Source organism: Podarcis liolepis, assembly GCF_965112155.1.
Source record: "Podarcis liolepis genome assembly, chromosome: 5".
Taxonomy (NCBI): Eukaryota; Metazoa; Chordata; class Lepidosauria; order Squamata; family Lacertidae; genus Podarcis; species Podarcis liolepis.
In genome coordinates, this window is record NC_139556.1 from 90,856,589 (window position 1) to 90,874,382 (window position 17,794).

The following is a 17,794-nucleotide window of genomic DNA, read 5'->3' on the forward strand; positions in this document are numbered from 1 at the left end:
AGAGAGCCAGTCTAGGTCCCAGGCGTGATCCAGAAGCAATGTCAGGAAACAGGGGGTGTCAACTTGAATAAAATATGGGGGGGGGTCAGGTAAGCCCCACCCCACATAATCAAGCACATGACGGGGCACACCCATCCCGTTTGAATTGTAATGCCCATCAACTTTTGGTGGGCCTGGTCCCCTCAGATATTTTATTGGGGGGCTGAAGGGACCTCAGCCCCTAGGAGTTGGCTCCTATGTCAGGAAACAATCCAAAGTCAATATAGACTAGAGCAGGGAGGAGAAACTATACACAGGAGCAAAGAACAAGGAGATGGAGACTAATGTTGTCTATAGTAACTGGAAGGTTTGGAGAACTCTATACTGTGGCCTCCTAGACCATATCCTAGCCCCAGCTGCTGGTAGTAAAGGATTTCAAGGGGTTGCTTTCTGATGAGTTGTGTGTTGATACTTGGTCCATAGATACATGCCGTGTCAACACTCTTTGGCCTAGACTAGGCCTTTGGACTGAGGAGTGGTTTCACCCCATCCTCTGACAACTCCATGGGTTCTTCAGCTTATAATCCACTAGAAGGCCCCTCAAGGAGTTCCTCGGAGTTGGTTCCAGGAGACCCTGCCTGCTCTCCAAGTTCCTCAACCTACAGAGTTTCTCATTCATCCTCCAATGACTTTATGTCTGGCCCCAAGTTAGGGTGAGGCATGACAAGCTGCTGTGCTGGTCCTGTTCCCAAGTGTCAAAAACCACTAGCTTCACTCTGTGTTCAGTGGATGGTCTGAATGTGGAGCCCATATGTGTGTGGCATTGTTCTCAGCTGTAGTATTCAGTGAACTTTTGGCTGTCCTAATCAGGCCTTTATAATGTGAAGGAAATCCAAACTGTTTTTGATATGTTCCAGTTCACCAGAGTCTGGAATAATTCCAGTCCAAAGCCACTAGAGGCTAGACAGAGGTAGGTGAAGAGAGAGATTTTTGGTGGGCTTTTCTCTTGCCTAATGTGTTTTTGAATTTCTGCTAAATAAAGGGGGTTGGTCGCCATCCTTCAGGTAAAGAACACATCTTGCAGTCACGATCCCACCAGTGATCCCATGTTGCTGAAGGCCAATCTGATAGACAAGGAAGTTTCTGAATTTGGTGCATGACTTTCTATACATGCCAAGATCTAACCTTTTTGTTGAGTTTCAGTCCCACTTAAAAATACAGGACATTCCTTGTTCATTAATGCATTTTTTTCCTGATCAATATTTCCCAAAGCATGAATAAAATATATGAAGTGCTTTCCTTTTAGAGAAATACACATCATATTTGTAGCATTTATTGAAATGATTAATCCTATCTTGTTTAGAAACAGCTATCTTTTGTGAATTATTATGCTCTAGTTCATCTGTAGCAGCTTTTGAATTACTCTAGTCTTCTCTCAGAGAGCCCTCTGCTGACCCAAAATGTATCCTGTCAGATTAGATGTTTGTTGAGCTGTCTGTTTAAACACAGAAATACATCCTACTACTTAACCTTTGAGTGTCAATAGTGCCAAAGAAGAAATGTGAAACTGGAAGGTTATATAGCATTATGAACAAGCTTGAAGAAATGTGTACAATGTGTACAGAGCACCATTTTTCACAGACATTTTGGGCAGTTCCAAAAATTCCTCTATATTTTGGCAGTTTTCCCAAACTTTGCATGAAACTGTTAATTTGCATTGCCCTCACTTGCCCTCATCATGACGTACCTGAATCTTAATGGCCAAGTAACCCTCTTTACTGTGTGATTGGGTGGGGTTGCCCATGGGACTAATTCAGAAAGCAGCAAGTCGGGAATTATGGGAAAACACTGCAATCAGGGAAAATAATGGAGGAACTGAAGTGCATATTCACACTATATATGTATTCTGGGAGCATAAATTTCTACCCTAGTGAAATTGCTAGTTTTCCTTTGTTTTCGCTTGAAAATCTAACGTGGGAAACATTCACTCCTTTCATCCCACAACCCCAAGAAAACAGGGAGTTTCTGCAGCTTTCATTGTGTCATGAGTAATTTCCCCAAACATTTGTGGCTTAGTGCATTGTCCCAAGTTAAGGTGGGATCATGTTTATTTTTAGGGAGGTAATTTCAGTTCAGTTAAAATTTTAATGTAAACTTAACCAGATTTTCCTTCCTTCCTTCCTCCCTCCCTCCCTCCCTCCTTCCTTTTTCTCTTTAATGTGAGCTTCACCACTCACTTTAGTTTCTCAGCCCTATTTCTGCCACATGTTCCCATGGATTTCCTAGGAAATGTGACATTTCCTGGAGTATCTGAAGAAGTGTGCATGCACACAAAAGCTCATACTAATAACAAACTTAGCTGGTCTCTAAGGTGCTACTGGAAGGATTTTTTATTATTATTATTTTGGAGGGGGGCCACTAGGGGCGCATCGGAAGATGGCTGACAATAACATCTCTCCAACCCACACGAGGTAATTAAGAGGCTGTGATGGGAGTAAACAGCCTCCCTGCCCCTCCAAGCTGTGCCCTATACCACCCCCGAATTTGTGGGGGTGGGGGCACTACGCAGAAAGCCCTTGTGCGGATCTCGGTGCTCCTGGATGCTGTCTCTGATTCACGCCTCTAGCTGCAGCAACTTCAAAAGAAACAATTAGGAGGAAGCTAATGCACATATTTCAAGGAAGAAGGGGGAGTAAAGACTGCTAAGGGAAGAACTTATTTTACTGCACTGGAAAAATCATTTTTGGACCCATATTCATGGATCCTCCAAAAACCTTCCATTGACCTCTTTGGAAACCTTGAAGATGTCCAGAAATAGTTTGGTCTTATGACATGGTGGTTGTCTGTTTTTCAAAGTGGAAGACTTGATAATCTCAATGTGTGTGCCGAAGTTATTGGACGCACCTAAAATATCTCTTTGGATTCTAGCCATTATGTTCAATAATTAGGACATTAAGTTCAGGCCATGTAATTTGGAATATGCAGAAAATATAAAAATAAATTTAAGGAACCTCAGAAAGGGGAAGAAGGAAGTCGAGTTTCAAAATCTTAAAATGATTGTAAAATTACTGAAATATGTAAAATTGAAAATCATACATTTATTTATTTATTTATTAAGTTCAGGCCGTGTTTCAAAGGGTTGTCTTTGGAGCGCTGTGTCTGTTTTGCATGTATGTTCAGTGCTGTGCTCCTGGGATGGCATGGCCAAAAATAGGACCATAAATAAGAAATCAGTGGCCTTTTCTGTCTTGCTGCATTATGCGGGCCTGATGCACGTTTCTGCAAAGTTATTACTCACCCTGCTCAAAATCAATGCTCCAAGCTTTCCTCCCCATGATTGATTTCTCCAGGTTAACGTTCCACATACGTGATTTAATAAACACTATGATTACCCCCATTAACACACATATAAACTGCCTGTGACATAATGCAAAAGGAAAGACAGAGAGGGAGGGAGATCACAAGATTTGTAAATTGCTTTACTGATAAGGTTCTCTCCCCCCCCCCCGCAACTACCTTTTTATTTCAAGACTTCTAAATTTAACTGTTGGGAGCCAACTCTTCCTCCCTCCATGTTCCTTTTATTTATTTATTTCATTCCATTGGTGAATCATAGAATTGTTGAGTTGGAAAATACCCCAAGGGTCATCTAGTCCAAACCCCACAGTGCAGGAATCTCAACTAAGGCATCCATGATAGATGGCAACCCAATAGCTGCCTAAAAATCTCCAAGGAAGGGGAGTCCACAACCTCCCAAGGGAGACCGTTCCACTGTCAAAGAGCTCTTACTGTCAGAAAGTTCTTCCTGGTGTTTAGTCGGAATGTCCTTTCTTGCAACTTGAAGCCATTGGTTCAGGTCCTAGCCTGTGGAGCAGGAGAAAGCAAGCTCGCGCCCTCTTCCATGTGACAAACGTTGAGATATTTGAAGATGGCTATCATATCTCCTCTCAGTCCATCTCAAAGCAGTTTACCAAATAAAAACATCGGAAGTGATAACGTATATAGAACAATTTCAAATATTAAAAACAAAGGAAATTTAAATCCTGTACAGATTCAGACTGTGATAAAAGACCTGTTGAAAAAGGAAGGTCTTCAATAAGCACCAGAAAGGCAATAGAGATGGCACCAGTCTGATATATCTGTATCTGTATCTATCTATATATCTATCTATATATCTATATCTATATCTATATATATATCATCTATATCTATATCTATATCATCTATATCATCTATATCATCTATATCTATATCATCTATATCTATCTCTATCTCTATCTCTATCATCTCTATCTCTATCTCTATCTATATCTCGGGGGTGGGGGGGTTATAAAAAAAACTGTGTGGGTGGCTCAGGTTCAAGTTTGGGCTCAGGAGCGGCGGCCCAGGCTCTGTAGGGGCTCTGGTATAGGTGTGGACAGCTCCTTGTTTTGTTTTGTTTTGTTTTGTTTTTTGTGTGCCGGCGGTTTTGGTTTGGGCTCGGGAGCAAACGGCAGGGCTCTGGCTTTGTATCGGGGTCTGGCGCAGACGGGCGATCGTGCAAAAGAAGCTCAACAAGTTTCGGGGCTCAACAACTGTCCAGCTTTTTACTTCATGAAATAAGGCAACCCTAAAGGCCCAATTTCTACATTGTACGGAAGAGACTGCTTGATGCCTACTACCTTGAGCTCTTGAGAGGGAAATACAATGTAATTACATTTATCTAGCTAGTTATCAGTTGGTAAGTTTAATTTTTTCCACTTAGTTTGATAAAAGGGGATTTTTCTGAGGAACGGTCAGTCTTCTGATCCAGTTTCTGGAAAAATGTATTGTTAAGTCTTCACTAGGTGTGCTAAGCATAGGGATGTGGGATTTGGCACCCAAGCATGATGGGGAATTCCTACAAAAACATGGGGGGGGGGAATTGACTGTGTTTGCTTATTCATCTATTGTCTGTAATGGAAATTGATCCTACGGCTATGATCAGTATTTGCTGCTGCTGTCCTTTTCAGTCTGCAAATGATAAATTGTGTCCGTCCGTCCCCCCCAACCAATTTGCATTGTGTTTCCTTTTGCATTGAAACACATGAGGTGGAATAATACAATGGCAACGTAATTGGTGTGATTTAAATAATAAAATATGCAAATTATTCAAGGGACATATTTTTGCCACATTGGACAGAGAGATGAATGACGTGGTTTTGGGCAGAAGGTGAACTGCAGTGGAACGGGAAAAACGCTGCATGCAATGGATACAATCTGGAACAGAAAAATATCTTCTTCCATCCCTAGCTACCCCCCACCCATCGTTTTTTTTAAAAATGCTGATCTAACTTTCCAGTTTCTTTCTTGGTCCCTTGGGATATCATTAACTTTGTTCTTCTGCAGAGCTTCCTTTCACCTCCTTGCTCTTCCTTCACAGAAGATGACAGCTCTTTTTCTCAGCAGCCTCCCTGGCATTTTCTCCCCTTTAGGTAGAAATCTTTACAGCTTCAGATCTTGCCCCTGCTTGGAAGTGGGTTTCAAACTGATCTATAGTGTTGCTCTCTGTCTCCATGTACTGTGAATGTGTCCTGCCCCAAATTTCTTTGCAGGCTTTTAAGATATCCTGCTGGGATATCTCCCCCCCCCCTTTCCCATGTCTCCAGAAATCCTGGATGTTCGATAATCTTCCAACAACATCTTTTCTGGGTGTCAACAATTATTCTTTCTTAAATATCAGATAGTACAGAGTAATTTGTGTGCCAAGGCTCTGTGACCCAGTCACTCACTACGTAATGAAATAACCAGACCAGATAACAGCGTATAGAGTTTGAGGGTTCAAATAGGCCACAGCTTTAATGGTTACAGCTATGAGGTTTAGGCATAGGCATTGGGTGAAGCCATTTATTCAACTCCATCCTGTCTGCTGGGAGTGTATCTAAGGGTAAACCACACTATGGGGGCCACTATGACCTACATCAAATAGGAGTACCCCCTGAAGGGTCCCCACTGGAGGAGTTCTATGGCCCTAGCATGGGACAGATGCAACACCTCACAGATCCCTTTAACAGTATACCCTTAACCAGGCATAGGCAAACTCTGCTCTCCAGATGTTTTGAGACATCATCCCTGACCACTTGGCCCTGTTAGCTAGGGATGATGATAATAATAATAATAATAATAATAATAATAATAATAATAATAATAATTTTTATTTATATCCTGCCCTCCCCAGCCAAAGCCAGGCTCAGGGCGGCTAACAACAATAAAATAATACAACATTTTAAAATCATTTTATTATAAAATTAATTCAAATCAAATTGATGGCAACCATTGGGCTAGAGTTCTGTGAAGATTGCCAAAGGAGGGAGTCAGGCTGTGCTCTGGCCAAAGGCCTGGTGGAACAGCTCTGTCTTGCAGGCCCTGCGGAAAGATGTCAAGTCCCGCAGGGCCCTAGTCTCTTGTGACAAAGCGTTCCACCAGATCGGAGCCAGCGGCCGAAAAAGCCCTGGCTCTAGTTGAGGCCAGCCTAACCTCTCTGTGGCCTGGGACCTTCAATATGTTTTTGTTTGAAGATTGTAAGTTCCTCTGTGGGTACGAGGGTCCTAGGCCGTATAGGGCTTTAAAGGTTAAAATCAGCACCTTAAACCTGATCCTGTACTCCACCGGGAGCCAGTGCAGCTGGTATAGCACCGGGTGAATGTGATCTCACAGCGAGGACCCTGTAAGGAGTCTCGCCGCGGCAGTCTGCACCCGCTGGAGTTTCTGGGTCAGTCTCAAGGGCAGCCTTGAGCCTTGATGGGAGTTGTAGTCCCAAAACATCTGGAGGAGCAGGCAAAGGCTACAACCTCCCCTCTAGCCAAAGCCTAACTGCTAGTTGAGCCAGGCAAGGAAAACCGAGGGGCAGAACCAATCAATGCTCATCAGCCGGAAAGTCCCGCCCCCTGGGGAATGCCCAGGCCCAGGCCTGCCTGGTTGACCACAAACTTGACATGAGCCAACAGTGTGACGCGGCAGCTAAAAAAGCCAGTGCAATTCTGGGCTGCATCAATAGGAGTATAGCATCTAGATCAAGGGAAGTAATAGTGCCACTGTATTCTGCTCTGGTCAGACCTCACCTGGATTACTGTGTCCAGTTCTGGGCACCACAGTTCAAGAAGGACACTGACAAACTGGAACGTGTCCAGAGGAGGGCAACCAAAATGGTCAAAGGCCTGGAAACGATGCCTTATGAGGAACGGCTAAGGGAGCTGGGCATGTTTAGCCTGGAAAAGAGGAGGTTAAGGGGTGATATGATAGCCATGTTCAAATATATAAAAGGATGTCACATAGAGGAGGGAGAAAGGTTGTTTTCTGCTGCTCCAGAGAAGCGGACACGGAGCAATGGATCCAAACTACAAGAAAGAAGATTCCACCTAAACATTAAGAAGAACTTCCTGACAGTAAGAGCTGTTCGACAGTGGAATTTGCTGCCAAGGAGTGTGGTGGAGTCTCCTACTTTGGAGGTCTTTAAGCAGAGGCTTGACAACCATATGTCAGGAGTGCTCTGATGGTGTTTCCTGCTTGGCAAGGGGTTGGACTCGATGGCCCTTGTGGTCTCTTCCAACTCTATGATTCTATGATTCTACTATTGGCCAATCCACAGGCAGGCATCCTGTCCCCCTCAGGTGGCCTTCAAATCACTGACATGAGGCCACCTGAGGGGCCAAGCAAAGGTCTGCACTTTAAAGTTCCAAATTTGCCCCAGATCTTTCCCCATGAATGAGTTCCTGCTCTTTACAGCTGAAGTGCAACAAACAGCAGTTTGGGTTTTCTGTGGGTTGCTGTTTGCTCTGTAAAAAGTGCATGGGTTGCACTTTTAAGCTTTATTTTATTTTATTCCCCCCCCCCCCCCGCACTGGAGTTTTCCTTACACAAACCTGCTCTTTACCACTAAATCGGAGCAAACAGCAATGAGTAAGCCTCATTGAACTCAGCAGGGTTTTCTTCTGAGTAGACTGGTAGAAGACTGTGCCATAAGAGACTTTTCAAGGCAGCTTATCTTCATGAAGCAATGTCGGTTTGTATATAATGTCAAAAGTAGCACACCTGAGAATTAAAACCGAACCCTAAAGCAGATAACCCTAAACACAGTATGTTATCAAATACAAAAAAAAATCCCCAAATCTGGAGTTATTAAAATAATGAGTCAAGTTTAAAAGGCCTGGGCAACCTTCCCTGATTTTTAAACCTGATGCCTGAACTTCATATGTAGGGCTTCCTCTAGAAGCTGCAGCCTGTGAAGGATGTAGCAACTATATTGTTGAAAGAAAGACTGAGAGAAGGAAGGTAAGAGAAAAATAAAGGCAGATGTTCGTGTGGAATCAGTTTGTTGATAGATTTAGTCAACTACATGAGGTTGATGAATTGGCAGAAGCCCATTGTAATCAGTGAGAGCAACTATTAATGCAATATTCTTTATGTTGCAGTTCCAATGTATTAATGTAATATAGAATAATAATAAAAAGCACATTCATATGTTAATGCTGCCCACTCTTTCTATTCTTGGGTGGTGGAGCTTTTGTTTATTAAGTGGTGAAATATCTTACCTTGCAGTGCCTTTGGGTAATATGCAAAATGCATTTAAAGTTAATTGATTAGTCGGTGAAAAGACAGAACATTAATCAAGGGCAAACCCTTCACACGGTTGACAGCCCTAATGGCAGTAAGTAAAGGCAAATAGTTTAGGTTGAAAAAAAATGATAAGTGAGAACACTGAAAGTGATACTATATATCAGGCTGGAATTAATGGTGGATTTTGGAACTGGTCAAGTTGAAGGCCACTGTTCTAAATCAGACATTCCCCCTGATCCAATTATTCTCTGTGAACATGAGTAATCTGCTGTGCTCTGGGATGTCAAGATCTGCATAGGGGCCTCAGAAGTACAAAAAAGAATGGCAGCCCATAAATTGTGGAACTTCCTCCACATACCACTGTGTGTGTACATCTTTTGTCATATTCTGAAGATGCAGGTAAGGTACAGTGGACACGGGTTGCGATCATGATCCGTGTGACATGTCTGTGCATGCGTCGGCTGTGATTCAGCTCTTCTGTGCATGCGCAAAGTGTGATTTAGTGCTTCTGCGCATGTGCGAGCGCCAAAACCCGGAAGTAACTTGTTCCGGTACTTCCGGGTTTGGCGCAATGGGCAACCTGAAAACACACAACCTGAAGTGTCTGTAACGCGAGGTATGGCTATATTTTGTTTTGTGGGCTCCGTCTCTCCTGTCAAATATATACTGCTCTGTTTCGGTTGGAACAGTTTCGTCTGTGCTTATGATTGCATAATATATTGTTTTAGCCAGATCCTGAACTTTATGATGAAGGGCGGGTAAGAGATCTTATAAATCAAGATGCTCATTTTGATAGAGAGGGGGTTATGTGAAACACACATGATTTTGCTCATACCATGCCACTTCCGCCATTGAAATGAATGGAGAAGACTGCTTGCGCAAGAGGCCTGATTGTGTGCATTGAAACATATGGTGAACTATGGATCAGAATACTGTGCTTAGGTATAACACCGTTGGCATTTGTCTGTTTCGAAAGACAATGGAGGAATGCAACTTTGGATGTGAAGTCAAACCGTCGGCGAGTTCCGGCGCCTGCTGTGGCTGTAGAGACCGATACGGAATAGACATTTTTTATTAGGCATAAAATGCATTAAAATTTATTTGATCTCCATTTATTTATTTATTTATTTATTTATTTCTCTCTTTTCTTTTTTCCTTCCAGCTGACAGGCGAAGTAATTTTGCAAATTGCCAACAACCCAGTACTGCCCTTTAATGCCCTGGATATTGCATTAGAAGTTCAGAAGAGCTTTAGAGGTAATTTCTTCCATGGTCCAAGGATTCTTGGTGAATGTCTCTTTTTTTATATCCCTTTGCTTTTTGATGATGAGCATTTGCTTTTCATCACTGTAAACAAACAGTATGTGCCTATTTCATTGGACCAATTTTGTGTGTGTGTTGTATGCATACCCAGGATATGGCCTGAAGGAATTTGATGGCTGCTCAGCAGGTCTGGGTGTGATCAGTGTCTAGGTGGGTGACTGCTTGAGGAATCCCATGTAGGGTCCTTTGGCTCCATGTTGCAAGAAAAGTGGGGTATAACATGTAAGCCAATAAAGTGTGTAGGCATTTGTGTGTTATAAATTACAGCAGCGCTCCCAGGGCCGGATTTAGGTTTGATGAGGCCCTAAGCTACTGGAGGTAATGGGGCCCTTTATATGTCCAGCTGTCCTTTGTCAACATTTATTGAATATATGTGTATATATATATTTGTGTTGAATATATGCTATATGCTAATTTATGGACCTAATAGGTATCTAAAGCCATTTGCACATATTGTCATGCAAAACGTCCATGCAGAATGTAGGCACCCTATATATAGAAATGAGCAAACCAGTGATATTTTAGGGAGCAGGCTAGCAGGCGGGGCCCATTACTTACATCATAGGAGCCTACACAACACAAAACACTGTTGCTGTATGTAGGCTTTATTGCATTTGTTTTTATCTTATATTTTGGAAATGTACATCCAGGTTTTCCCCCCTTTAATTCCTTTGCCCCCCCCCCCAAGAGGCTGGGGCCCTAATCTATAGCTTGTTTAGTTTATACATAAATCTGGCACTGAGCAGTCCTATGCATCAGGATTGACTATATTTTTTGGCCTGGGGACCACATTGAGGGTTGGCTACTTCTTCAAGAGCTATATGCCAGCAGAAGGTGAGGAGCAGACTCAGCAGCAGGCTCTCTCTCTCTCTCTCTCTCTCTCTCTCTCTCTCTCTCTCTCTGTCACACACACACACACACACAGAGAGAGAGAGAGAGAGAGAGAGAGAGAGAGAGAGAGAGAGAGAGAGAAGTGGAGTTTTAGCTTCCTGGGGGCAATGCTAGTGTAGAGGAAGAGGAATATTTCTTCTTAGCCCAGCCTGGGGATCAGAAAAAACAGAGGAATGTGAAGCCCTCTTCTTATCCTTAAAAAAGGGAAACTTCTCCTTTTTAAAGTTAGGAAGAGGTTCCCAACATGTAAAGACCAAGCAATGACTGCATAGAAAAAGAACAAGCAGAAAATAGACATAATAAGATAAGTGAATTGTATTAAAGACTGGCATATAGCATATAAATTCGTGATTCTATGAATTTGGAGCAGGAATCGTAGGAGGGCACATGGAAACAACTATGACCAAACTTGCAATAATAATAATAATAATAAATAATAATAATAATAATAATAATAATAATAATAATAATAATAATAATAATACATTATTTGTATCCCGCCCTCCCCAGCTTTAAAATAAGCAACTTACATCAAAAAAGTAACATTCAACAATCATTAGGATAGTATAAAATAATAATATATAATAATAATATAAAAATTAAACAGAAATCCACTCAACAGTTACAATAAATATTTTCTAAACTATAAACTATATAATAATAAATGCTACACATTTACTTAGGAGTAAGTTCCAGTGAAGTCAGTGGATCTTACATTGTGTTGAGACAACACAATAGAATTGTGTATAATTTTTAATAGAAGTCACACCAGTGACCAGTATTTAAATCACAATCAAGGATAAATACCATTTTAGGGCTAAACTGCAAGGGTGTTTCTCCCCAGCTCCTTGTAGGGCAACCACAAATGGAGGAAAGGGAAAGGGGAAAGAGCACTGAACCCCTGTGGCTCTTTGGTTTGAAGACTGGCCATCTTGCTTATTTATTGCCGCAGTTCACGTTGGCAGCAGATCACTCCGGCTCGCCTCTCTCCTTGCAGCCACTAGGAAGCGGGATAATTTAATGCCGAATAAGTTGCTCGAGTTGATTTATCAGCCGGTTCTTGAAAGCTCTGTGTTAGAAATGAATGACCTTGATCTGTGTGTTTGGATGAGAGGGAGGGAAAAAAGAAGACAGTTCCGCCTCCGGGAAGGCAAATAGAGAGACCCAGGCTCTAGGAAATAACACAGCTGGCCACTGGCACCTACAATATGTGCAGCAGCTTTGCTCCTTCAGTGTTTGGGAGGGTCAACCTTGCTCCTAGAGCAGGAATCCCAAGCATGGTGGCCAATTGCAACCACCCCAGGCCTCTCTATCTGTTCCCTGGGACTCTCTCTGGGCCATACCTTCTCCCCAATACTACCAAATAATACTAACAGGCCACACCCTCTCTGCAGGCCTGCTTCACAACTTCCTGAATTGCTTTTGCCTAGCTGGAATCATAGAACTGTAGGGTTGGAAGGGACCATTAGCATAATCTAGTCCACCCCCTGTAATACAGGACTCTTTCGCCCAACATGGGGCTTGAACCCACAACCCTCAGATTAAGGGCCTTACACTCTACCAACTGAGCTATCCTTGAACTGGGACAATGCCTCTAACTTGTCTGGATGGACAGTGGAAAGATGTCTGTGTGCAGGAGTGAGAGTAAAGAGCTCTGACTTGCGCATGGCTAGAATGCAGCCTGCTGTACAAAGGTAAGAGTCACAGGGTTGCAGGTTCGATCCCCGTGTGGGACAGCTGCATATTCCCGCATTGCAGGGGGTTGGACTAGATGATCCTCAGGGTGCCTTCCAACTCTATGATTCTGTTATCTATTGCCCCCTTGGCTCCACCCGCTATGGGTGTGCGGCCCCCAGGAGGTTCCCCAGGAAGGAAGGTGGCCCTTGGGCTCAGAAACTTTCCCCACCCCTGCCCTACGGTTTCCACCTTGAAACCTGACTAATCCAGTAGCTGCAATAAATGTATGCCTTGGGCTGCATAAATGCAAGAGCAGCGAACCCTCGTGACAACTTTACAAACCTTAGCTTTATGAGATCAGACAAAGAAGTGGACGGTGTAATGAAACTGATCTTAGAGACAGAGGAGCTGCGGGGAATTTCATTAAACAAAATTGCAAAGTTAACAGAAATGAGAAAGCTTATCTTACTAGTATTAGTGCCATGAAAATAATCCTCCTTTCCTTGAAGTGAAGTGACTGAAACTAATGAATTAACCAAAGCTAAGGAAAATGCCAGAGACATCACCTTACCAACAAAGGTCCGTGTAGTTAAAGCCATAGTTTTCCCAGTAGTGATGTATGGAAGTGAGAGCTGGACCATAAAGAAGGCTGATCACCGAAGAATTGATACTTTTGAATTATGGTGCTGGAGGAGACTCTTGAGAGTCCCATGGACTGCAAGAAGATCAAATGTATCCATTCTTAAGGAAATCAGCCCTGAGTGCTCACTGGAAGGACAGATCCTGAAGCTGAGGCTCCAATACTTTGGCCACCTCATGAGAAGAGAAGACTCCCTGGAAAAGACCCTGATGTTGGGAAAGATTGAGGGCACAAGAAGAAGGGGACGACAGAGGACAAGATGGTTGGACAGCGTTCTCGAAGCTACAAACATGAGTCTGACCAAACTGCGGGAGGCAGTGGAAGATAGGACACGACTAAACGACTAAACAACAACAACAACAACAACAACAACAACAACAACAACAAGGAAAATGCCAGATTAAATCAACAAGCACTGTTGTATACTTTAAAAAAATTACAGCTGTTTGGCAGGTACTTTTGAATGACAGTGATTTCCTGCATGGGATGTTGTGTCTCTATCCCAAACCCAAGACTGAATCATGCATCTCCCTCCTCTGGTGGAATTTATGAACATGAGTTCCAAGGGATATATGAAATTGCCTGATATGGGGTCAGTGAATTGCCTACATTGACTGGAAGTAGCTTTCCAGAGGTCTCAGACAGAAATTTTTCCTATCCTTTCCTTCCACCTTTCCTAGAGATGTAAGGAATTGAATGTGAGATCTTTTGCATTCAAATCATGTGCTCTACTGCTGAGCTACAACCAATCCGCAAAGGAATAGCGGAGTCTGCTGTCTTCCAGCAGCAGATAGGGATTCAGTTCACCTTTAAAGGCAGGTCTATCTAATCTAAACTTTCTGAAACAACATGTTAACCAATTACAGCCATCCTTCCTAATTTGCTCTATTTTGAATTTTATGGTGTGGTTCTCCAGCCAAGTAACATGTACAAAAATGTATATACTAGGTGAAAGTGGGCCTAAAATGCATTTAGTGGTGAAAATTGCATCATAGTCAGAAAAACTGCTTTGAAAAAATGTGAATGTTAGGAAGAAGTCACTTACAAAAATGTGGTTATCGGGAGTTATTTGTAGCAAAATGCTGGTGGGCTGTCCAAGGACTTTTTGAAATGAATTTGCAGACAGAATTGGAAATGCAGAGGACAGAATTTAATATTTGAAAAATGTGAAACAGAGAAAGACCAAAAATAGGCTGATTTGCTCATCCCTACAAGCAAATCTAGAACCAGCCACCCACCCACCTATTCTATGCAGCTGCTTAGGAGTCTCAGGAGGTTGGGTATTAATGTTTAAACAGTTCCTGCACCCAAATTCAACACCCAAGACAATGTTAATTGGCTTTCATGGATGCCTTCATTTATTTATTCTGCTCTGAACTTCTGAAGCATTTCAGTATTGAGACGATTTCGTGTTGTTTTTAAAGCAATGAATTCTGTGTTGAATTTGCAATGCCTATCGTATCAAACAGCAATGGCAAATGGTGTGTGTGGGACCATTAGGATGTGTGAGACAGCTTCCTCAGGTGACAGACATTTGCAGTACCCACCTGCTGCAAACAGTTTCCTAAAATAGCCCTGCTCTGTGCCCCCCACAAACCCACTTACTGCCTTCCAGAAGTGTGGATGATGTTGTCCTGTCACCTCTGTGGAAGGAAGAGTCAGCTGCCACTCTGTTCAGATTCTGTAAATGGAATAAGGTAATAGGTAAAAGATTAAGTCCAGTCAAAAGCGACCATGGGGTTGCGGTGCTCATCTTGCTTTCAGGCTGAGGGAGCTGGTGCTTGTCCACAGACAGCTTTCCGGGTCATGTGGCCAGCATGACTAAACTGCTTCTGGCATAGTGGGACACCGTGACGAGTGCCAGAGCTTATAGAAACACTGTTTACCTTCCCGCCACAGCAGTACCTATTTATCTACTTGCACTGATGTGCTTTTGAACTGCTAGGTTGGCAGAAGCTTTGACAGAGCAACGGGAGCTCACCCTGTTGCAGGGATTCAAACTACCAACCTTCCGATCAGCAAGCCCAAAAGGCTCAGTGGTTTAGACCACAGCACTACCTGCTCCTCTTTGTAAATGGAATGGGGAGGAGAAGGTGCCATCTTGCCCTTCACCTCAGGGAACAAAATGTCTTGGGACAGGACACTGAAAATACTAACCCTCTATATTAGCAATCCATTGTTAATCAATCAATTTTTAATTAACAATAATAAGCAAAAAATGTATAAAAACAACCCCAAGCCCAATGCAAATACAGACTAGGATAATGATCATGAGTTGAAAGACACTTTGGGAAAGGATGGTCTTTAAGTGCTCCTGAAAAGACAACAAAGATGGCACCTATCTGATAGGTATCAAAAGGTGGGTGCTGCCATGCTTGGGGTTGCCATATTTCAAAAAGTGAAAATCCGGACACAACAGATTTTTGGCCAAAGTCTTTGAGCTATTTTTAAGGAAATTCACCAAAACCTACACTTCCGATATGGGTTGCCACATCTAAGTGGTTTTCTGCCCAGGTGCTGTTTCCGACGGCTGAAACCTGGCTGAATATCCAGGAAATTCCGGGCATATGTCAGCCCTAGCCATGCTAAATGCTTGATTCCTACATAGTGCAGAATGGGCTTCCCAATGGGGTGGTACCTGTAGGAGTTCCTCTCCTGTACCACACAGTGGTCAGTGGAGCATCTCAGTAGGTTAAATGATTATTCAGGTGTCCTCGTCTCAAGCAGTCTATGGCTTTGTGCACCAGGACCAGGTCCTTGAACTTAGTCTGGCATCAAATTGGCAGCTGACCAGAATATAGAATTTTTTAAATTTCCCCTTTCCAGGATTGCCATTCTTAAATTAATGGTTTGCATACCAGAATATCGGTCAAGTCGCTTAGCAGTCTAGCTATATGAATTGTTCTTGAGTAGTGGCTTTCAAAGATGTTAGCAAGCCTACGGCTATGTTCACCTCTGGATATAAATAGTATTATTTTAAGTGCAGTTGCATTCCTATTATCATATCACACTGGACATGGCTGCCTTGAAGTGACAGCGACACGTGTGATTTATCCCTTGGATAAACACAGTGGTTGCAACTGGTAGGCTGTGCTATTCGGAAGTGCTTGCTAGTTTTATCTTAAACATCTTTCGACACCACTCCTAAGGAGGGAAAATTACAAATGTTATCTCACTCAAGGGGAAACAGCAACACTTTTATTATCCTGCATTTCCAATTCGTTATGCAGCCCTCCCCAGCTTGAATCAGGATGAATGATCTCATCTGGTTATTTTAAGTTGTTAAATAAATACAATTGGAGGCACCAGAAAAAGGGAGCTTGGGAGATGCATACCGCTGATTGCTGAATTATACGGCAGGTTTTTCATTGCACAGGCTGCATGTAACTGGATTTTATTCAAAGTCATGTTATGCCGGATGGATATTTATTCTCCAGACTTGGATTGAATGCAGTAACATTTCTCTGCGTAACCAATTGCTTTCCATAATGGGCACCAGTGGATTTTTAACGCTTGTAAATTATGCTTCTGCCCTGAAGCATTCATGTACTCAAGCTGCCTCGCTTGCTAGAGTGAAACAGGGGTAGCTATGGTATGAGTAAATGTTTCACACTTAGTTTATCACTGGGAGGGGAAGGGGTAACTGTCCTTTAACCCAACAGTAGGCAGACGTCAGGTTCTGATTCATGTTAATTTACAAGGCGCTTAACAACTTGAGTCTAGGATACCTTAAAGACTGCCTGATTCCTTATAACCCTGCCCTGGCCTATCACTGAGGAGTCATTTGTGGTGGCATCCCAGGGCACAGATGCATGGCTTATAGCCACCAGGAGACAGTCCCCTCTGTGTTGAGTTTCTGGTGCTTGGCCAAGACCTTTTCATTTCAGCAGCAAGTGAGGTTTTTTCTGACTTCATGGTTAATTTTAAGCAATTATCTGAATTTGGAATCTTATTGCACACTGCTTAAAGACTAGGCATTAAACAGTGTGTAAATATTTGCAACAAATAAACTGCAACCGCAAAGGCCCACCAGTCAGAGCCAAGTGGTTAAGTGTGACTCAGAAGTGTGTTCTACCACAAGTGAGCACGTGGATCTGCCGGTCAGCCTCAGCACCTTTTTACCCATAGTGTGTTTCTCTTACTGCTCTCAGATGAACATCTGAATCTTGACCGCTTGCTGACAATGGCCAACGCCCTGAGGGAGAGTGCCCAGTTGTTCCAGTCAGATGAGATGCGTCCAGCGAACGACCCGAAGGAGAGAGCTCCCACCCGAGTAAGAATGCTGAACGACGTCTTGCAAAGCCTCGAGAGGAACTTCTTAGTTCCACAGGTCCCTCCAGGATTTTACAGGTAAAAGATTCTTTTCGCTCATTTGCGCCAACTGCTATGGTAATCTTGTTTGTTTTGGCTTTCAGAGCTGCCTTGCCATGCTTGCGTATCTCAGCGAGAAGGCAAGATAAAAGCTCATTTTTCACGTTTTCCTAAACACGAATAATCCTTTCAGGGGGAAAAAATGGCGGGGGAATGAAATTGAAATTAAAGTTGTGTCATGGGAAGAGGTGTGATTAGAATGCAATTTGTAACATTTCTGTCGTGGCATCAGTGCTAGCAGATATACTCCACTAAAGAAACCCAAGGCTTCATGACAGTCTTTTGTAGCAACATAAGGCTTCTCTTGATGGATTTAACCAAATAGTCGATAGATACTACT

General features: G+C 42.9%; 1 protein-coding gene across 5 annotated transcripts in view; it reads left to right on the forward strand.

The window, feature by feature from the left end:
- NAALADL2 (N-acetylated alpha-linked acidic dipeptidase like 2) overlaps window positions 1–17,794 on the forward strand; it is a 644,561-nt gene that overhangs the window by 592,279 nt on the left and 34,488 nt on the right. For all 5 annotated transcript variants that reach the window (XM_083504077.1, XM_083504078.1, XM_083504075.1 and 2 more), the window contains 2 exons: window positions 9,716–9,809; window positions 17,235–17,433. In XM_083504077.1, the coding sequence (XP_083360203.1) occupies window positions 9,716–9,809; window positions 17,235–17,433 (293 nt within the window). The remainder of the gene's footprint in view (window positions 1–9,715; window positions 9,810–17,234; window positions 17,434–17,794) is intronic.